Source organism: Hemitrygon akajei, chromosome 7, assembly GCF_048418815.1.
Source record: "Hemitrygon akajei chromosome 7, sHemAka1.3, whole genome shotgun sequence".
Lineage (NCBI taxonomy): Eukaryota > Metazoa > Chordata > Chondrichthyes > Myliobatiformes > Dasyatidae > Hemitrygon > Hemitrygon akajei.
The window spans coordinates 96,106,249-96,129,035 of record NC_133130.1 but is presented as its reverse complement, the minus strand read 5'-3'; the positions used below and the strand labels follow the sequence as shown (position 1 = coordinate 96,129,035).

The window sequence follows — 22,787 nt, the reverse complement described above, 5'->3', positions numbered from 1 at the left end:
TATTTCCTTTTTTTTAATGCTATGCAATCTCTGACTTCCTTTGTCAACCACTGTGGCCCCTTTCCCCCCTTTGAATCCTTCCTTCTCCGGGGGATGAACTGATTTTGCACCTTGTGCATTATTCCCAAGAATACCTGCCATTGCTGTTCCACTGTCTTTTCTGCTAGGCTATCCATCCAGTCAACTTTGGCCAGCTCCTCCCTCATGGTTCCATAGTCTCCTTTGTTCAACTGCAACACTGACACCTCCGATCTGCCCTTATCCTTCTCAAATTGCAGATAAAAACTTAACATATTATGGTCACTACCTCCTAATGGCTCCTTTACTTCAAGATTGCTTATCAAATCCTGTTCATTACACAACACTAAATCCAGAATAGTCTTGTCCCTGGTCGGCTCTTGTACAAGCTGTTCCAAGAATGCATCCCGTAGGCACTCTACAAACTCCCTATCCTGGGGTCCAGCACCAACCTGATTCTCCCGGTTCACCTGCATGTTGAAATCCCCCATAACTACTGTGACATTACCTTTGCTACATGCCAATGTTAACTCCCTATTCAACTTGCACCCAATATCCATGCTACTGTTTGGTGGCCTGTAGACAACACCCATTAGGGTCTTTTTGCCCTTACTGTTCCTCAGTTCTATCCACACAAACTCTACTTCTCCTGATCCTATATCCTCCCTTGCAAAGGACTGAATCTCATTCCTCACCAACAGGGCCACCTCACCCCCTCTGCCCACATTTCTGTCCCTACGATAGCACGTATACCCTTGTACATTCATTTCCCAGGTCTGATCTCCCTGCAGCCATGTCTCCGTTATCCCAACAACATCATAGTTACCCATTCGCACCTGAGCTTCAAGCTCATCCGCCTTATTTCTGACACTTCATGCACTGGGTTAGAAGGGGAGGAGTGGCATTAACAGAAGTTAGAGAAGTCAATGTTCATGCCATCAGGTTGGAGGCTACCCAGCCGGTATATAAAGGTGTTGTTCCTCCAACCTGAGTGTGGCTTCTCCTTGACAGTAGAGGAGGCCATGGATAGACATATCAGAATGGGAATGGGACGTGGAATTAAAATGTGTGGCCACTGGGAGATCCTGCTTTCTCTGGCGGACAGAGCGTAGGTGTTCAGCGAAACGGTCTCCCAGTCTGCGTCGGGTCTCACCCGACGGGATATAAAAGGCCACACCGGGAGCACCGGACACAGCATACCACACCAACCGACTCACAGGTAAAGTGTCGCCTCACCTGGAAGGACTGTCTGGGGCCCTGAAAGGTGGTGAGGGAGGAATTGTAAGGGCAGGTGTAGCACCTGTCCCGCTTGCAAGGATAAGTACCAGGAGGGAGATCAGTGGGAAGGGATGGGGGGGGGGGGGAATGAATGGACAAGGGAGTTGCGTAGGGAGTGATCCCTGCGGAAAAGGGGGGGAGGGAAAGATGTGCTTGGTAGTGGGATCCCCTTGGAGGTGGTGGAAGTTATGGAGAATTATATGTTGGATCCTAGAGGATATAGCTTAAGGTGAGAGACAGTAAGGTGAAGGATTGTGCAAAGCAGTTTATTTTGAAAACAGTGATGGTGGTAGGTGCCTGGAACGCACAGCCAGGGAGGTTGTAGGACAGATAAAATAATGATGTTTAAAGGGCAATTAGACAGACGTGTGAACAGGCAGGCAAGAGAGGGATATGGACTCATTTAGAATGGCATTGTGACTAATGCAGGTATGGTGGCATGGAAGGCCTTTCATGCACTGTGTATGAGTGAGTTGCAAAGTGCAGAGCTGTGGAAATTACTCAGCTGATCAATGTTTTTTTAAATGTAAAGGAAAAAAAACTAAACAAATATTACAGATGGGAGGACTGGCCAGTTCCAATACCAACAGATGCAAGGTATCCAGAAAGAAAATGAGGTGCTGATTTTTAAATTTATTTCTTGTTGAAAATTACACAGACCCTGCAGACTGAATGCAGGTGCTCCACAAAGCGACTACCCAATCTGCATGTATGTTCCAATGTACAGATGTTGTGAACATTGACTGCAGTGGGCTTTGCTGGAAGTACAGGTGAACCTCTGCTTCACCTGGAATTGTTTGTGTTCCTGGATGGAGAACGTAAAAGGAGAATGGAATAAGATGGCGTGTGGCAAAGACTTAAGAGTAGCCTTCAGAGTTGGGAAGTCTCTTTGGATTGCTGATATGGGAGGGGGAAGGTGTTCTGGTTAAAGATCAGTTTTGTCATGTACATTGAAAAATACAGCGAAAAGCATAGTTTGCATCAAATCAGTGAGGATAGTTCTAGGGAACCCTGTTACCATGCTTCTGGACCCAACATAGCATGCCCGCGACTTACTAACCCTAACCATACGTCTCTGAAATGTGAGAAGAACCCAAAGAGAACCCACGTGGTGAGGGGAGAAGATACAAACTCCTTACAGACAAAGGTAGGAATTGAACCTTGATTCTTGATTGCTGGCTCTGTAAAATGATTGTACTAACTGCTGCACTACTGGGAAGATGGTTCACTTAGTGAAGATGGTGGAAATCACAAAGGATCATCTATTGAATGAAGCGGCCGATAGAGTAGAATGCAAGGATAAGGAAACAAATGAATAAATTCATTCTTGCTTCCAAGACACTATCACAACCTTTGGCTTACTGTGGAAAAGTGAGTGAAAACCAAGACATCAAACCCAGCACCAACCCAAGACTACAGCGCAGTAACATCTCTACCATCCCACGTGCTTCAGTGATGAACTTGATTGTACAAGGCATCTCAAAACACAGAAGTGCCACTGACAGAAATATCCTCAAATTCCAACATCAGCACCTTCTCCTAAGCCCACACGCATAGCACCAAGGATATGATAACACCCAATGAGCTCTGGACATGGGATATTAACATGCCAAATCTGTCACAGCAGAAGAAAATACTTCCTTAAAAGTCTTCCTGAGAAGAAATATAATATGGGAATACCTGGCTTGGGTGAGTATCCAGTAAGGCACCAAACACATCTTGCACCAATATTCTAAACCAGCCACCTGCCGACCCATCCCATCTGTGGCAGAGTCTGTGCACCCTCTAACTGGCCACCCATGAACCTAAGGAACTTAAGTGGAAGTCATCCTTGTCCCTGATAGCTATTGAGAGGGGGCACAGAACTAATTAAAGCATTTGCAAAATCTGAGATGCCTATCAGGTTTGAAATGCAAGAGTTAAAATTAAGGAGGCTGGAGGTGAGGGAATTTTTGTGTAGCTTCTGAAAGAATGTAGTTTCTGTGGTGACATTCAAGTGGGAATAAAAGAAATTAAAAAAAAAATCAGTATTTTTCATTACTTCAGAGGCAATCAAAAATTTGACAGTTCTACTTGCTGTCCAACATAGTTGCCTTTCAAGTGGAGTCCAGTAACCTACTGGACCAACTTCTCTGCAACCTTACATAATCCCTCACATACTGACATTATATTATGGACTACAACACTTACCTCGATAAACAGACTTTTTGGAGGTTTCATATCTTGAGTTATGTCCAGCCCTTCATCTCCACCAATGGTTCTCATGTAAGTGGCGAGTGATTTTTTGTAGTGGTTGAACCACTCTGTCTGTGGAGAAGAAGAAATCAAAACCGATTTGAAAGTAGCCCTAAAACAGAATCATTCATGGGATAGCAGCACCAAGCAGAAAATGAGAGCAAAACACTCTACAATGCAAATCCTTAGCATTGTGAATATCTATAAAATAAAACGTGTAATGCTTGTTAGAGAGAAAGAACCTAAGATCTAGGTAGTTCTTGTTTTAATTGATTCTTTGAATAGTAGGGAAGGGGTGGAGGGAAAGAGAGGGGGGGAGAGGGGGAGGGGGAGAAGGGGTGGAGTGGGAGGGCGTGGAGGGTAAAAGGACAAATTTCAAGGGGAAAGGGGAAGGGACAAGGGTTATATTCAGGAACATGGAAGGATCCCAAAACAAGGACAAAATTTAAATTCAGTGTCCTGTCAATCCAGGAACCAATATCAATCAACAAGCAACAATTTGGTGCAGATTAGAATTTGGGTCAGAGTTTTGGCAAAGTATGCAGGTTTCCATAGCACATACGTAGAAGGCTCAGTAGTCGAACATTAGAAAAGTGGAGCCTAATTATAACAACATTATAGATAAGGCTGTCAATAGTAGGGATGGCTGATGTCATATTGTGGAAGGAGATTGCAAATGGTTTGGTTCAGATGGTCAGGCTCTAATTTAAAAAAGTAATTTTACATACATAGAAAGCACTTTGGTCTATCAGCTCCCATCAATCGAATTCTCCCATTTATTTTCCCTTTAACCCATTGCCTCACATACCCATCAATTCCAATTGTTCCTCTGCTCAAATATATGATAGGACACGAGCCAACTAACAACTAGCAGGTCTTTGAGATATATTGCTTTTTATTCATTATCATCATATGCACTGAGATAGTGAAAAGCATTCATTTTGTATGCCATTGAGACAGATCTTGCCGCATATAATTACACTGAGGCAATAAAAGGAAAACAGAATGAGGAATATAGAATTACAGTTTGAGAAACTGCAGTACAGGTAAACAAAATGCAAGGACCACAATGAGATAGATAGGGAGATCAAGAGCTCATTTTTTTGCATCTAAACAGTCCATTCAAAAGTTTGATAACAGTGGATAGGACCTGTTAAAGTCTGATAGTATGCACTCTCAGGTTTCACAGGGATGTTGGAAGAAACCAGACAGTGTCAGAGGTGGGGAAGAGGGGTACAGGGGTTGGGAGAGAATATACTAGCCCCTATGAGCAGCTGAGGTCCCACTCCCCCATTTTTTGGCCCATAATCCTATTACCTCTCACACGCCCACTCAGGAATGAACGGGTTACTGGAGCTGCGAGTCAGCAGCTGTGCCAAGATACCACTCACATACATTAACAATCCAACGTTTCCAGTGGAACACAGGGGATTTATTTAAATCAATAACCAAGGGAGCACCACTGTAGCAGGCCCAGCCCAGAGAAACAAAATAAGATGGCTGCAAGTCAAGGGAGGAATTCTAACACTTTAATGTTAGGAAGATTCAATGGAAACTTTCTCCCATACTAACCAGTCCACTTCTCATTGCTAGGCCAGCTTTGTTGTGTGAAGACACGTAGCCATTTCCCTCACCATTAGGCACCATAGGAACAGTGCAAGGTGCTTCACTGTTCTTGTATGTCATCCTAATACCTACCAAAATAACTTGGGACATGAAGGGGTTTCAAATTGTAATTTCTTTTCCCAATGAAATTTTGCCTTTCCAGCTGTTCATTTTCCGGTTAAAGGTTTCCGTTATCATTTTACCCCATTTATTTTTTCTTTAATTATATGCTTTTAAATGCTACTTTGCAATGTCAGAAAGGCCATTTTTAAAAATAGATCCTAAAGAGGCAAGGGACAGATCATAGCAGCTTTAAAAAAACAAAGACTAGATAGAATGTAAAATTATGCTAAGTCACATACTGGGAGAACTGCCCTTTTGGCACCATCAGACATTTTCTGCAGATGGTAAGGCCAACTTTCACACGTGCAATGACACAACCTTGTTCCATGTCTTTTCAATTTCACCAGCTGTAAGGTGAATATTGAATGTCTGCAGATCTGGAACAAGCTGAGGATGATGAATGAGTAGACATTTTTACCAGTTGGTGGAAAAATTCTCCATGACTTAACTCTTTCTGGACTTAAGTGGACATTGCAAAGCCTCTACTGATAATCTGCTAATTGGAAATCATTTCCAAATAAGGGGTCATTAGTGAGGTGCTCTTTGATAAGGCAGAAGATTTAACATGGGCTTATTAAGAATAGTCTGCGTCCATGAATTGGAGCGGCCTGAGCCCAGTGTGACTTGAACAAGCTATAACTGTGTTGAGTAGTCTGATTCAGCAAAAAAAAGCAAAGGAATAACATTGGAGGCATGTGGTAAAGTGGTACCACATGTAGTGTTGGGGCAGAGCCAGTGAGGGGTGGATACAGGATGGCCTGATGGATCAGAGTAGAATGGTGCAGAACTGTTAAGGCAAAAGAATAACAATAAATGTTTATGGAGGTAGAGCAGCAAGAATTCAAGAGACAAATGAGTGCGAACTCCAGGGAGACAATATATCACAAGGAAGATAGATCAGTTATTCGGACAACAGGAGATCCATATTTTGGTGAGCAAATTGTATTTCATATAATTTGATATGGTAAAGCTATATTTGGAATTATTTACAAGGTAAGGGTCAACAAACATTCAGGTCCAAATGAGTTATAAAAACTTCAGTCTACCTTTCAGTGAAACTATCACCTTCAGTCCCACCACAAACATCACATCAACAGATAGTTAAGAATTGATGTCTTTATTGACCTTTAACCCAAGACTTTACATCAAATCCTTACCATCACAAAAGACATTCTACTTTATATTCATTTTGTTCCCATCTCTGTACAAAGCTGAAATATTCTCCAAAGCCTAAACCACATTATATTGGACTATTCTGATACTCTTCAATCATCTACTATCCATAAGCTTAAGTGCATCCAAACTTCTGCCACCTGTATCTTAGCAAAAAGTCTCAGTTGTCCACCTTTTTTTTCTCCTCCTTTGTTGGTGACTTCAATTCTTCCAATGGTTCACATACAAAATTCTCATCTATAACTTTTAATCCTTCCCTGTACCCTAACTTCAACCCCACAATAATCTTTTTGGATGCCAGCCTTTCATAATCATGTAAAAAGAAGAAATATATTAAAAAAAGAAGTCCCTTGAAAAGAACAAGGAAGTGGATCCAAGGATATATAGCAGGAAACAGATCAAACTGGCTACTTCTTGAGCTCTCATTTCTATAGTTTTATGAAAAGGCAATTAAATAAACTTTGGGCATGTTAAGAAGGGGGAAGGAAAGGATGGGCTGCATAATCTTTAAGTTTCTCCAAAAGCAGTTTACCTCTTCAGGAGCAAAATGGAATCGGATTTCTGATGGCAGAACACTTCCATATTCCCACCTCAAAGATCGAATCCGCAACAAACGGTCGTATCTGCCGAAAATAAACTTGTTGATCATTTTCTCCCAGATAATTCATTTCCTTTAATCTATCTTCAGAAGACACAATTTTGCAATAGAATCCTATTTGTTATGGTCTCCGTTATCTGCACTGGTAATGGCTTGCCTTTAACTCTCCTCACTGCTGTTCAGTCCTTAAAAACATACCATGACATTCTTCTTACAAGATCAATATTCAGCATATTTCTATGATCTAGATATTAAATACTGTCATTAGCAAAAGACATCAGAGAATGCCCTCCCAATTTAACAAAAGCTACTTAAAAATGATACAGAATAGGAAAAGGAAACAAGAAATTTTAAAATCAATTAGATAATAATCCCCTAGTCACAGGACCCATTCCATTTGCACATAATGTAATATTATGACATTGATTAATCAAAATGAAATGGATTAAATCAACATTTGAATGTATGCAGCAGGAATAAAGGCAAAATGGGAAGTATTCAGAAAATAAGACATTTTATAGTGCCTTTGTATCTGGAAACTAAAAGCATGCATGCCAGACCTATTTCCTTCAGATAATAGATATTACAGAAAACTGAAGATTAGATATCCTATCAAAACTAAAAGCACAGGATCCCCAGTACAACTTACATACAGCAACATACAGGTATGCTAAAATGCAGCGCTTATTCCTTAGTAAGCAGCAGTGACGAAACTTGATTGTTGGGATTAAGTCTGTTCTTTCTTCAGATTTAGCCTCATTTCTAAAAAATAAGTAAAATATGTTATTAACTTCTAGTTGATTATCATTATTTTTGACACCCTTTACCTATTTGCTTATTAACTATTTTACATACCAGAACAGTATGCGAGAACCTTGCTTCAGAAGGAAACTTTGAATGGGATTCTGGGCAACACAGAATTTTTATCTCCAAGCAGATGCAGCTGGCAATTCAAGATGATTCAATGACAAGCTGGAAAATCTAAATTCTCCACAGCAGTATCACTGGTTAGTTGATTAAAAATGTTCCTGTCTGGTAGGAGCCTCAAACACCGTCAACTTAGCCTATTGAAGTGCTGATAATGGAATTATTAGCACCAGAGGCATTTATCTCCACCTATCCTGCAAGCTGATTTGTCATTCATTTCAGTTTCAATCTGACAAGCACAAAGTTGCACAATGACTAGATTAAGTCAAAATCCCTCATTTATCAAGAATTTACTCTGAATGTGACAAAATATAATTAATTTTAAGGCTGTGGACACTGATCCATTCAATACAGTTAATTAAATTTTACAGAAATATTAACCAATCTAATTAATGTACACCAGTGTTTATGCTGCATTTAAAGTCACCTCCCAATCTACTTCATACAATTACCTTTCTATTCCTTTAATGTTTGTAATAGGAAGATTCATATTAGAAATATTCAACAGCATTACAGAAAATCCACAAACAAAATACATTTTCACAGAATTTTTTCCTGAGCTGTTATCCAAAATATGTACAGTCCAGATATGCGTGTCATGTCCATGTGTCAGTAACAAATTAAAATACTACATGATTTACAATCTTTTCATCACTGGTATACTTATCCCAAAAAGACCCTCTCACTGGCAATACAGTTAAAAGCCGAAGTGAAATGCACTCCTGTCTCAGCCCAGTCTTTGACTGCAGTCAGTAAATGGCAATGTCACTTACCAGTTGCGACCGTTCATTCCCTCAGATGGAACAAAGCCAAGTGTTTAACTTAACCTCAGTGGTGAGGCTTCATTTATTATATTTATTGGCTTGTCCGTCATATCAGATGATGACAGATTTGTACAGTTCTGTTGTGTGTTTGTAGGTGAGTCAAGGTTGTGAGCGACACAGATGTCCACAATAAGGACATGAAAATTATGCTGGATCTGGAAGTTATCGCTGTTATTGCTTTCTTCTTTGTTGGGCAGCGATTAGTGCTGCTCGGCGTCTCTCCTCTAGATTGTTGTGAATGGTTGACACCAAGGCTCGCCGGCCAATCTGGTCTTGCGCACTCAGTTCCAGCTGTTTTGATACAAGCCCAGCGTGTGTAATCCAAACAAGAGAAAATCTGCAGATACTAGAAATCTGAGCAACACACACAAAATGCTGCAGGAACTCAGCAGGTCAGGCAACATTGAGGAAAAGAGTACAGTCGACGTTCTGGGTAATGTTAGCTTTCACTCAGTCTTTGAACCTCTTACAGGGCCTGAATCAATTTCTCTTGCTCAGCGAAAGCTCACCACACAGTAGCTGCTTGGGGATTTGGGAATCCTTCATGCGTATGACATCCCGTCCACCAAAGCTGTGCTTTTACAATCATGGCCTCAATACTTGTAGTCCCTTTCCCACGAGATCCTCTAGGTTTGTGACTTGGTCCTGCCAACGGATGGCAAAGATCGACCTCAGACTACACATATGAAACCCCTTTAGCATTTTGTAGTGGCCAGGTTTCACATCCATACAGGAGACTGCTGAGGACCACAGATTCATACACCTTTATTTTTGCGGATAGGCAGATCAGGAATGCTGGTTCAACACCATGATCCCAGTCGACCCAGGCTTTGGCTGGCCTTGCAAATCCTGGTGTTGATTTCTGTCTAATGAGCCATCACTACAAACGATACTGCCGAGATACTTGAATTCTCCCACTGTTCTGCCAATAGTGATAGAGGGGGTGGTAGCAGCAGATCCAGGGGCAGGTTGAAATGGGACTTCTGCTTTGCTTAGACTGACGGTAACTCCAAAGAGACTGAAGGCTTCTGCAAATTTATTGACAATTAGCTGAAGGTTGAACTCAGTGTGAACCATCAGAGCATACTCATTGGCATAGAGGGCTTCAAGAATGAGCTTCTTGATGATTTTTATTATGCCTCTCAGACGTCACAGGTCCAAGAGTCTATCAAGTCTATACTTCAGATAGACATCTTGGTGTCTTGTGTCTAAGGCTTCATACTGCATGGATTAAACAATGCACCTGAACTGACCATTGTAACCAATGGCATTAATTAAAGCAATGCACACAAAATGCTGGATGAACTCGGCAGGCCGACTTGTGTGTGTTGCTTAGATTTTCAGCATCCACAGATTTTCTCTTGTTTGCATTAATTTAAAGGCAAGTCTTACATAATACATAGATTTAGTTACTCAGAGTTTCACATGATTTCAAAGTGAAAACTTAAAGAAAATATTTAAGTTCTCTCAAATTATATCAAGAAACTAATACGCAGGTAGAAATGGCTGAATAAATCGTTTTTTCAAAATGGGGCTTCTAGGAATGGAATTGATGCTTTGACAGACAAATCTTGCATCTTCTCCATATTTTGACAATAACACTGATGGTCTTGAAAATGAAATGAAATAAATTAAAAACAGAACTTAATAAACTGTATTTCGAATCATCACCTTTTCACTGGTTCTATTACTGAGAAACTAGATGGTAAGTAGACAAACAGCTGACCCCCCACATTAGAGGAGGGGTTCACATTTCTAGAAAATTGTCTGTATTATGATTTTCCATAAGATGAAGCCAAAATATCTGAGCATTAAATTGAAAAACAAACTGTAAAAGAAACACAAATTTAGTGAGGATAAATGTTCATTCTGTATCTCAGATTTGATGATAGCGATTTGTGAATTCTGTAAGGGTGAATGCCCATCGCCTGAACTACTGTAACATGGGAATCATCTGTTTTCTGTCTTTTAACCTGAATAATTTGCCTGGAAAAAATTGCTCAATTAAAGCAGATCATCATTAAAACTCAAGCATATATCACCATAAATCAAGTCTGCATGTTTAGAAGTAAACTGCAATTAAAAATCAGACCAGATAAATATAAACTAATTACAGCACCTTTAAAAGCAATAAAGCATCAAGATACTTCAGAGGCAATTGTTATCTAATGTATACCTATACAAGGAGCCATCAAAGAAGGTAACCAAGTTTGGTCAAAGAGGTGTGTTTAAAGTTGAAAAGTGGTGATGAGGTATGGAGATACAGATGGAATTATAAAGATTAGAGCTTCATCCACTGAAGGCTGCTGACAGTGCAACAAATTTTATCAAGAATGAGCAAGAGGCCAGAACAAAAGAGAGTTTACTGACAAGTTTAGGACTTGGAAATTATAGAAATATGGAATTTTAAATAAAAATAAGGACTTCAGTTGGAAAGCATGCTACTTTTTAAAACCTTGACCCACTTAACTCAGTAAGTGCATGGCAGATCAGTTAATGGTTCTTGGTGAGAGATAAAACCAAGGAGAGCCTACTAGGCCTTTCATTAATACCATATACAAGCTATTTGTGGAAATGGTTATTGATAATGGATTTCATTTCTCATCTCCATCTTATAATTATACACACTTCAAATTGCTGAGTGGATTGCTTTGGATCCAAAAAAATTATTTTAATAGTAAGTGAAAGTAAAACAAATCTGCAGATATCAGAAATTTGAAATTAAGGAAAAGATTCAATGCTGGAAACATTCAGCAGAGCCATTCTTGGACCTGAACTCTGCTTCTCTTTTCACAGCATTTCCAGCATGTTATTTAATCTAATGCTGCCTGATTGGAAGGCATTTTAAGGACTTGCAAATATTGCTGTAGATTTTAGTTTACGGGGAAAACAAAACTACTGCTAAATTTGCTGTGAGCCCATTATGTAATCAATATTATAGATTAAACTCCATACTTGAAAGGTTAATCTGCTCTGCACCAGGCAAGACAGCACATGAAGCACAAAGTAAACTTACACATCACTTTGGTTCTGTTCGTACAATGCCTTCATCTCTTCAAGGACTTCTCTGATGCCATCCTCCTGCAAGAAGTAGATTATCATTTGAATAAGCCAGATATTATGAACCCATGGAAAGCATCCGGCCCACATGGGGTAACTGGCTGAGTACTAAAGACCTGTGATCAACTGGCTGGAGTGTTCACTGCTACCTTTAACCTCTTGCTTTGGCATGCTGAGGAACCCATAGCAGGCTTCAATTATACCAGAGCCTAAGACACCTGCCTCAATGACTATTGTCCAGTTGCACTTACATCCACTGTGATGAAGTGCTTTGAGAGGCTGGTGATGAAACATATCAACTCCTGCCTGAGAAGTGACTTGGATCCGCTCCGATTTGACTACCGTCTTGACAGGTCTACAACAGATGCCATTTCATTGTCTCTTCATTCAACCCTAGAGCACCTGGGAAGGAAGATTCTCTTCATCATCAAGATGATTCATCAGGATGCTCTTCATTGACTACAGCTCAGCTTTCAACACTATCATCCCCTCAAAACTAATCAATAAGATTCAAGACCTAGGCCTCAATACCACTTTGTGCAACTGGATCCTCGATTTCCTCACTTGTTTGGATTGGCAACAACATCATCTCCACAACCTCCATCAGCACGGTGCACCACAAGGCTGTGTGTTTAGCCCCCTGCTCTACTTGCTTTCTACTTATGACTGTATGGCTAAGCACAACTCCAACGTCATATTTACGTTTGCTGACAATACCTCTGCGTAGGCCGAATCAAAGGTGGTGTTGAATCAGCATTTAAGAGGGAGATTGAAAATCTGGCTGAGTGGTGCCACAATTAACAACCTCTCAGTCAATGTGAGCAAGGCCAAGGAGTTGATCACTGACTTCAGGAGGAGATCAGAGTTCCATGAACCAGTCGTCATCAAGGGCTCAGAGATGGAGAGGGTCAGCAACTTTAAATACTTGGTGTTAATATTTCTGTCATGGGTCCGGCAAGTAAGTGCTTTAATGAAGAAAGCACAGCAATGCCTCTATTTCATTAGACATTTGCAAAGATTCAGCATGATATCTAAAACTTTGACAAGCCATGCTCTCTTCTCACTGCTGCCATCAGGGAGTGGTACAGGAGCCTCAGGACCCACACCATGAGGTTCAGGACAGTCATTATCATTTAACCATCAGGCTCTTGAACCAGAGGGAATAACTTCACTCATCCCATCACTGAACTGTTCCCAAAACCTATGGACTCACTTTCAAGGACTCTTCATCTCATGTTCTCGATATCTACTGTCCGTCCATCTATCCATCTATTCTTCTGTATTTACACAGTTGGTTGTCTTTTGTACCTTATTTGTTTTTCCATCCAGTTGGGTGCAGTCTGACATTGATTTCATTGTTTCTTGGATTTACTGTGTATACTCACAAGAAAATGAATCTCAGGGTTGTAAATGGTGACATATATGTACTTTGATAATAAATTTACTTTGAAATTGTCTACAATGTCAGATATTCACATAAATATTAACTAGCAGTCATAGTACTTAACAGTGAAGATATACAAAGAACTCACTGCACTAAGACTGTAGCTGACCAGACTTGTATTCTGGTACTTTTCTTCCAGCCTCTCTCCTCCACTTCCCTAATCCCTTCAGTACCGTCTTCCACTTCTTTCTCCCCACATACTTTTCGACATTTCCTTTACACAGAGCTTAGATATCTCAAACTAAACAGTTGGAATTAAAGCTATACTATCTTGGATACACCCCTGATTGTGTGTTTCAAGTATTTAACAAAATCTTTTTCTTAAAAAAAAAAAGACATGCTTGAAACACCAGAACATTGAATTTTGTAGAAAACAAAGATAAACCAGGGGAAATAACAATTAAGCATTAACTAATTCCTACATCTGTAGAGTTCAAATATAAAACAGCCAACTACATTTCTCATAAGGGCTATTTATCATTCACTTAGTAATTAACCGTATATTAAATTATCAATCTTCTGTCAAGCATTTGTTAACTGTAATTTCACCTTATTGCATGGTACTTAGAGTTAAAGGATTTTAAAATCTTCTTTCCATGACTTGCAGTTCAAATTTTATTTTATACTTTTTTCACCCTCTCCTGTCTCATTGCAAAAGCTTTGCAACCATAAAAAGAAATGAAAACTACCAGGTAGGACATTGAGGAGGAAATCTGACAGAACAACACACACAAAACACTGGAGGAACTCAGCAGGTTAGGCAGAATCTATGGAAGTGAATAGATATGAATGAATATTCAGGCCGAGACCCTTCTTCAGGACTGAGAAGAAAGGGAGGAAGTGCCAGAATAAGAAGCTGGGGGGTGGGGGGGGGGGGCAGGGGAAGAGCTGGAAGGTGATAGGTGAAGCCAGATGGGTGGGAATGGTAAAGGGCTGGAGAAGAAGGAATCTGATAGAAAGGGAGAATGGACTGTAGGAGAAAGGAAAGGAAGAGGGGACCCAGAGAGAAGTAATAGGCAGGTGAGAAGAGATAAAAGGTCAGAGTGGGGAATTAAAGGAGGGCAGGGGAAATTTGTTTACCGGAAGGAGAAATCGATATTCATGCCATCAAAGGAGGTTAGCCAGACGGAATACGAGAGTGGCCTCATCTTGGCACAAGGGGAGGCCATGGACTGACACGTCAGAATGGGAATGGGAATTGGAATTAAAAGGCTTGGCCACCAGGATGTTTCGCTTGTGGCAGATGGAGCAGAGGTGCTCGATGAAGCAGCCCCCAATTTACAATGGGTCTTACCAATGAAGAGGGAGCCTCATCAGGAGCACCTGATACAATAGATGACCCCAGTAGATTTGCAGGTGAAATGTTGTCTCACTTGGAAGGACTGCCTAGGGCCCTGAATGAAGGTCAACAGGCAGGTGTAGCACTTAGGTCACTTGCAGGGATAAGTGCAGGGAGGGACAAATGGATAAAGAAATCGCAGAGGGAGATCCCTATGGGAGGTAAAGTTATGTTTAGTGGTGGGATCCCTTTGGAGATGGCAGAAGTTGCGGAGGATAATTGGATGGTAGGTTAGGACAATAGATGTCTTTTAAGAGATCATAAGTGGGTTTTTTGCATCTGTATTTACTAAGGAAACTGGCATGGAGTCAGTGGAAATAAGGCAAACAAGTAGAGGGGTCATGGAACCTATACAGATTGAAGAGGAGGAGGTGCTTGCTACCTTGAGGCAAATCAGAGTAGATAAATCCCCAGGACCTGACAGGGTACTCCCTCGGACCTTGAAGGAGGCTAGTGTTGAAATTACAGAGGCCCTGGCAGATATATTTAAAATGTCGGTATCTATAGGTAAGGTACCGGAGAATTGGAGGATAGCTCATGTTGTTCTGTTGTTTAAAAAAGGCTCTAAAAGTAATCTGGGAAATTATAGGCCAGTAAATTTGATGTTGGTAGTAGGTAAATTATTGGAAGGAGTACTAAGAGACAGGATCTACAAGTATTTGGATAGACAGGGGCTTATTAGGGAGAGTCAACATGGCTTTGTGTGTGGTAGGTCATGTTTAACAGATCTATTAGAGTTTTTCGAGGAGGTTACCAGGAAAGTGGATGAAGGGAAGGCAGTGGATGTTGTCTACATGGACTTCAGTAAGGCCTTTGACAAGGTCCCACATGGGAGGTTAGTTAGGAAGATTCAGTCGCTAGGTATACATGGTGAGGTAGTAAATTGGATTAGACATTGGCTCATTGGTAGAAGCCAGAGAGTGGTGGTGGAGGACTGCTTCTGAGTGGAGGCCTGTGACTAGTGGTGTGCCACAGGGATCAGTGCTGGGTCCATTGTTATTTGTCATCTATACCAATGATCTGGAAGATAATGTGGTAAATTTGATCAGCAAATTTGCTGATGATACAAAGATTGGAGGTGTAGTGGACAGTGAAGAAGGTTTTCAAAGCTTGCAGAGGGATTTGGACCAGCTGGAAAAAACAGGCTGACAAATGGCAGATGGAGTTTAATACAGACAAGTGTGAAGTATTGCACTTTGGAAGGACAAACCAAGGTAGAACATACAAGGTAAATGGTAGGGCACCGAGGAGTGCAGTAAAACATAGGGATCTGGGAATACAGATACAAAATTCCCTAAAAGTGGCATCACAGATAGATAGGGTAGTAAAGAGAGCTTTTGGTACATTGGCCTTTATAATTCAAAGATTCAGATTATTGTCATTTAGAAACCACAAATGCAATGCAGTTAAAAAATGAGACAACGTTCCTCCAGAATGATATCACAAAAGCACATGGCAAAACAGACTACACATAACGTTTGGCAATCCCCAATCCAGAGTCCGGAGAGGCTGCTGCTTATTAATATTGCGCTACCATCAGCGTGTCCCCGGAAAGGAACTCCAAATCCACCAGACAAAACAAGACCAAACACTAAAGCTACAAGACTTGCACAAAACCCCATAGTCACAACATACAGTTACAACAGTGCAAACAATAGCATAATTGATAAAAAAAACAGACCATGGGCACAGTGAAAATAGTCCAAAGATGTTAAAAGATTGTAAGTTCAAAAGAAATCACCACAGTTTCCACAAGTCCCCAGGGTCCCGACAGACTCGCCATCCCATGCAGGCGGCAGAAGGGAATACCCCTGCTATGGACTTCCACGTCGCTGCCCGACTCAGCCTCACAGACACAGCACACAATGAAAGCTCCGTCGAACCCAGCCTTGCAGACACAGCACACAGTGAAAGCGACCTGACCGCAGCGGACTCCGAATCCGTTGAACCTCCAAGCCTCTGACCATCCCCTCCGGTACAGCTTCTCTGAGCACCATCCTCTGCCGAGCGTATTAAGACGCCCCCGCCAATGGCCATCAGCAACGTGACCCCAAGGACTGGGGGCCTGTTCTTCCCAGCAGAGACCCGGACTTCACAGCAGCAGCAGCAACGAAGAAGGTCTTCCTGGAGATTTCTAGATGTTCCTCTGTGCTCCCACGTCCGTTTTTCATCCAACTATGATTGCGCACGGCACCCCACTTCACAAATAACAAATAATCAGCTCCGGAGTGGCTGCTGCAAGCTGGGTCGCGCCGCCTTCTTGGATTTCAAGATTTGAGTATAAGAGTTGGAATGTTATGGTGAGGTTGTATAAGGCATTGGTGAGGCCGAATTTGGAGTATTGTGCGCAGTTTTGGTCACCAAATTACAGGAAAGATATTAATAAGGTTGAAAGAGTGCAGAGAAGGTTACAAGGATGTTGCCGGGACTTGAGAAACTGAGTTACAGAGAAAGGTTGAATAGGTTAGGACTTTATTCCCTGGAGCGTAGGAGAATGATGGGTATAGATAGAGTGAATGCAAGCAGGCTTTTTCCACTGAGGCTAGGGGAGAAAAAAACCAGAGGACATGGGTTAAGGGTGAAGGGGGAAAAGTTTAAAGGGAACATTAGAGGGGGCCTCTTCAAACAGAGAGTGGTGGGGGTGTGGAATGAGCTGCCAGATGAAGTGGTAAATGCAGGCTCACTTTTAACATTTAAGAAAAACTTGGACAGGTACACGGATGAGAGGTGTATGGAGGGATATGGTCCAGGTGCAGGTCAGTGGGACTAGGCAGAAAAATGGTTCGGCACAGCCAAGGGCCAAAAGGCCTGTTTCTGTGCTGTAATATTCTATGGTTCTATGTGGGTGAGGGTAGCATCAATAGTGGAGGGAGGGAAACCCCATTCTTTAAAGAACATCATTGACGTCTTGGAACGGAAAGCTGCATTCCAGGAACAGATGTGGTGGAAGCAAAGAAACTGAGAAAAGGAAATAGCATTTTTACAGGAGATATGGTTGGAAGAGGTACGGTCAAGATACCATGGAAATCAGTAGGATTATAAGAGATGTCAGTTGACAGTTTGTCTTCAGAGATAGAGAAAGAGAGATCAAAAGGGGGGGGGGGTAGAGGTGGGGGATTGACCAAGCGAATTTAAGGGCAGGGTGGAAGTTGATCAAATTGACGAGCTCAGCATTAGTGCATGAAGCAGCACCAATAGTTGTCAACGTAGTGGAAGAAGGGTTGGGGCGTATAAATGGGGAAGGCTTCAAACATGGACTGTTCTATATAGCCAACAAAGAAGCAGGCATAGCTGGGGCCCATGCAAGTGCCCATGGCTACCCTTTGAGTCTGGATAAAGTAGGAAGAACAGAAGGAAAAATTGTTCAGGGAGAGAACCAGTTCTGTCAGCTGGAGGAAGGTAGTGGTAGAGGGGGGATTGGTTATTTTTTAAAATCAAGAAAGTAGCGGAGAGCTTTGAGGCTTTCTTGATGGGGTAATAAAAGTGTATAGGGACTGACATCCATGGTGAAGATGAGGCAGTCAGGGCAAAGGGATTGAAAGCTACTGAGGAGATTGAGGGTATGAGAAGTGTCGCGGATGTAGGTGGGAAGGGAATGAACCAAGGGGAACAGACATGAGCTGAGTGGGGCAGGAGCAGGCAGAGACAATAGGCCTACCTGGACAGTCTGGTTTGTGGATCTTGGGTAGGAGGTAGAAGCGAGCAGTGCTGGATAAGGGAACTGTGAGTTTGGTGGCAGTGGATGGAAGTTCTCCAGAGTGGATGAGGTCAGTGATAGTTTTCTGATGGTCAGGAGTGGGGTCCTCTTAAAAGGGGCAGGGTATGAGGTAGTGTCTGAGAGTTGCTCCCTGGCCTCAGCAAGGTAGAGGTCAGAGGTTTTAAAAGAATTTAAGATGTTTAGACCTTACTGATCAACAGCGATAATTCTCATAAGACAGAAGGCAGCAAGAAATATTTTATAGCAAGTGAGAATGAGGTGATCTACAATGTAGTCAGTAGCTAGTGGTTCTGTTGGGGTGTGGGACAATGGATAGGAAATCATCCAATTACGTAACAATATTTTAGGATGGAATTTCATGAACAATAACTAATAAACACAGAAACTATACATAAGAGTAATACATACGTTTGGATAAATCATTGAAACTTCAATGTCAACCAAAATACTGGTTAGAAAATTCAGTCTTGAAGCGGGCGAACATGGTGGTCATGATCCTTTTAAACAGTAACTGATTGAAATACTAAAAGGCAATGAAATCATAGAAGGAGAAACTTTCAGAGGAAGGAAGCTTCAAAGTTAGGATTTTAGTTGGACTTTCCAAAGGATGGCTCCAGAGGCCAAGTACTATAATGTTATGACTACGCTAGTCAGATTTTACTTTCCAGTTAACCAGATTAATAATGAAATTGTAATTAAGTGATTGAAATGCAGAGGGGCAGAATCTTTTTCCTGAAACTACTTTTGTTTAGCATCTTGCTGGTGCTTTCAGACACTTTTGCAATCATATGATGATTATTCAGCCATCTACTCTCAACAGTTTTAATTCTATGCTTTCAACTCAAGTTGTGCAGTGCAGAAACAAACCCTTTGGTACACTTGTAACTGGAACACCAAATCAACAGTCTCAATATGGATGGGCAAATAAAATAACAACATTAGGCAGTAGTAAAGTTACTAAACCAGTAGTTAGATTTCTGGACCATTGATCCAGAGACACTTGTTGAACCATGGTGACTGGGGAACTTAAATTCAAATAATTACAGTAAATCAATCTAGAATTCAAAATGAAGAAGTTAGTCTCAGTAATGGTGAAACTACAGGACTCATACTTAGAAAATAGGATTGTGCAAGACAACATAGATCTATAAAGACAGACAAGATTGTAGATGTTGGAATCTGGAACAAAAGACATAATACTCGAAGAACTTAATAAGTCAAGCAGCATCTGTGGAGGCTGTAGTTGTAAGGTGACATTTCAAGTTAAGGCTCTGCTTTAGGCGGAGGAAGAACAGGAAAGATTGTTAGTATATAGCAGTAGAAAAGAGGGGAAACTGGGCAGATAGAACTAGCTGGGAAGAGAGTGTGGGCAAGATGAACGAATGGTGAAGATGGTGGGAAAATCAAAGTGACATGCAACTGGAAGCTCAAGTCATTGCACACGTGCAGGTGCTCCACAATATGGTTGCCAAGACTTTGCTTGGTATCATCAATGTAGAGGAGGGCACATCACACACATCAAATGTAGTGTCTGTTAACTCAAGCTTCAAGTTGCCTTAACTTTGCTTTTTACTCCCACACTGATATCTCTGTTCTCTGGCTTCTTCAGTGCTACAGAGAGGCCAAACACAATGTTCCCTTGTACACTGCTTCCATATTCTCCCCCAACTATTTCCATCTACTCATCTTCCCTTTCCAATGTGGGTTCACCTATTACATTGTGTCCCAGCCTCAATCGTACTGCTACATATTAAACAATTTTTCTTGCTCCTCTTTAGTCCTGATGCAAAGTGAATTGTGAACATATTTATTTTTGGCAAAGGGAAAACAGTTGATATAATGAATTCAGACTTTCAGAAGGCCTTTAATAATGTACCTTTAAGACATTGGGGTGGCCAGGGAGAGGTGAAGGGGCATGACATGTCCACTCCAGGGTTGCTCCCTTACCTTTGCTCCCCACCACACACTCAGCTCTCACCTGTGGCACCCAATAGCTACGTGCATACAAGTGGCCACAGACCAGTACACCTCTTCGACAAGGGAGCTATACCATGGTAAGGGCAGCTGGCAGCCTCACCCCCGTGAGACAGGGACATGCCTGTCCTAGCATACAAAGTCAGCTCTGGCAGACAAGATCCACATTGAGATCTAATGACTGGCAAGGCAGTATTGCAACTGTCCGTGAAGAGTAAGTGGCATGACAAGGCACAGAAGCTGTCGTGGTCATAGGCAGACAGACAGACATACTTTATTGATCCCGAGGGAAACTGGGTTTCGTTACAGTCGCACCAACAAAGAATAGTGTAGAAATATAGCAATATAAAACCATAAATAATTAAATAGGTAAATTATGCCAAGTGGAAATAAGCCCAGGACCAGCCTATTAGCTCAGGGTGTCTGACACTCCGAGGGAGTTGTAAAGTTTGATGGCCACAGGCAGGAATGACTTCCTATGATGCTCAGTGTTGCATCTTGGTGGAATGAGTCTCTGGCTGAATGTACTCCTGTGCCTAACCAGTACATTATGGAGTGGATGGGAGACATTGTCCAAGATGGCATGCAACTTGGACAGCATCCTCTTTTCAGACACCACCGTCAGAGAGTCCAGTTCCACCCCCACAACATCACTGGCCTTACGAATGAGTTTGTTGATTCTGTTGGTATCTGCTACCCTCAGCCTGCTGCCCCAACACACAAAACAGCAAACATGATAGCACTGGCCACCACAGCCTCGTAGAACATCCTCAGCATCATCCAGCAGATGTTAAAAGACCTCAGTCTCCTCAGGAAGTAGAGACGGCTCTGACCCTTCTTGTAGACAGCCTCAATGTTCTTTGACCACTCCAGTTTATTGTCCATTCGTATCCCCAGGTATTTGTAATCCTCCACCATGTCCACACTGACCCCTTGGTTGGAAACAGGGGTCACCGGTGCCTTAGCCCTCCTCAGGTCCACCACCAGCTCCTTAGTCTTTTTCACATTAAGCTGCAGATGATCCTGCTCGCACCATGTAACAAAGTTTCCCACCGTCGCCCTGTACTCAGCCTCATCACCCTTGCTGATGCATCAAACTATGGCAGAGTCATCAGAAAACTTCTGAAGATGGCAAGACTCTGTGTTGTAGCTGAAGTCCAAGGTGCAGATGGTGAAGAGAAAGGGAGACAGGACAGTCCCCTGTGGAGCCCCAGTGCTGCTGACCACTCTGTCTGACACACAGTGTTGCAAGCGCACGTACTGTGGTCTGCCAGTCAGGTAATCAATAATCCATGACACCAGGGAAGCATCCACCTGCATCAGTCATCCACTGCAACCAAGGAAGACCCGTTTGTGATGCTTGTTCATGCCACTGGACCCAGATTTCTGAGGTCGAGAGAGTGAAACTGCCCCAGTGCAACAGCTTTTCCACTTTATAAACTCTCATGCAAAGGTTTCCTGTCATTATCAGACACAACTGACCACCACTACACAAGACAGTATTAAAAAAAATGATATGTGATTTGGGTCAATAGTTGATTAATGGAAAGAAGCAGTAAACAGGTCATTTTTGGGTTGGGAGAATGGGGTGCAGCAGAGTTTAATGCTGGGTGAGTATAACGGTGAAACTGGCATTGTACAAGGCCATTGTCTGATACCTCTAGAACACTGTGCATGCCTTCCACCCTCAGGAAAAATATATTTGTGATAGTTAATACGAAGAAAGTTAATTTGTTTAATTCTTGTGATTTCTTTGGGATGGGAGTGGGTAGCTGAATCGCCCAATGATAACAGATAAGCAGATTGAGTCTATAATCTCTCAAGTCGAGTGAAGCGAGAAGTGGTTGCATCAAAACATCAAACTTTTTAAGAAACTTGACAGGATACACTCTGAGAAAATATTTCTCCTGACTGACGAAACTAGAACAGGAATCAGTTTTAAAATAATGAGTCAGCCATTAAGGATTGAGGTGAGCAATTTCTTCACCAAGAAGGTAGCAAGCCTTGGAATTCTCTATACACATGGGATGCCGAAGCTCAGTCAGGATGCAAGACAGAGGTAGTCAGGTTTCAGGATAGTAACATAACAAATGGTCGTAGAAAAATGGCAATAAGGTAAACTTCAATTATAACTTTATTGAATGACTGACCAAATGTGAGGGTCCAAAATCCTACTCCTGCTTCCATTTCTAATATTATTAAAACCATCCGCCATCCAGTGCTTTTTAGGGAAATCTGCTATCCTTACCCAATCTGATGTTTGGGTAAATCTGGAAACACCAGTGTGGCCGATTTACAGCTGCCTGCTTGGCTGGGAGCAATTAGGACAATAAATACCAGCGATGACAACTTCTCATAAATAATTTGTAGTTTCAATTACACCACATCTTCTGTACAAAAACTGCATTTGATTACTTGCTAGAAAGATAATCCAAGTGCAGACTGCAGGTGATGAGATGAGTCACAGGTTG

The 22,787-nt window shown here is 41.8% G+C and overlaps 1 protein-coding gene across 1 annotated transcript in view; it reads right to left on the bottom strand.

Annotated features, from left to right (window-relative positions):
• gins1 (GINS complex subunit 1 (Psf1 homolog)) overlaps positions 1–22,787 on the bottom strand; it is a 39,691-nt gene that overhangs the window by 9,116 nt on the left and 7,788 nt on the right. The window contains exons 2-5 of the mRNA XM_073051509.1: positions 11,798–11,862; positions 7,694–7,792; positions 6,965–7,055; positions 3,487–3,603 (exon numbers count right to left, since the gene is read on the bottom strand). Coding sequence (XP_072907610.1) covers positions 3,487–3,603; positions 6,965–7,055; positions 7,694–7,792; positions 11,798–11,862 — 372 coding nt within the window. The remainder of the gene's footprint in view (positions 1–3,486; positions 3,604–6,964; positions 7,056–7,693; positions 7,793–11,797; positions 11,863–22,787) is intronic.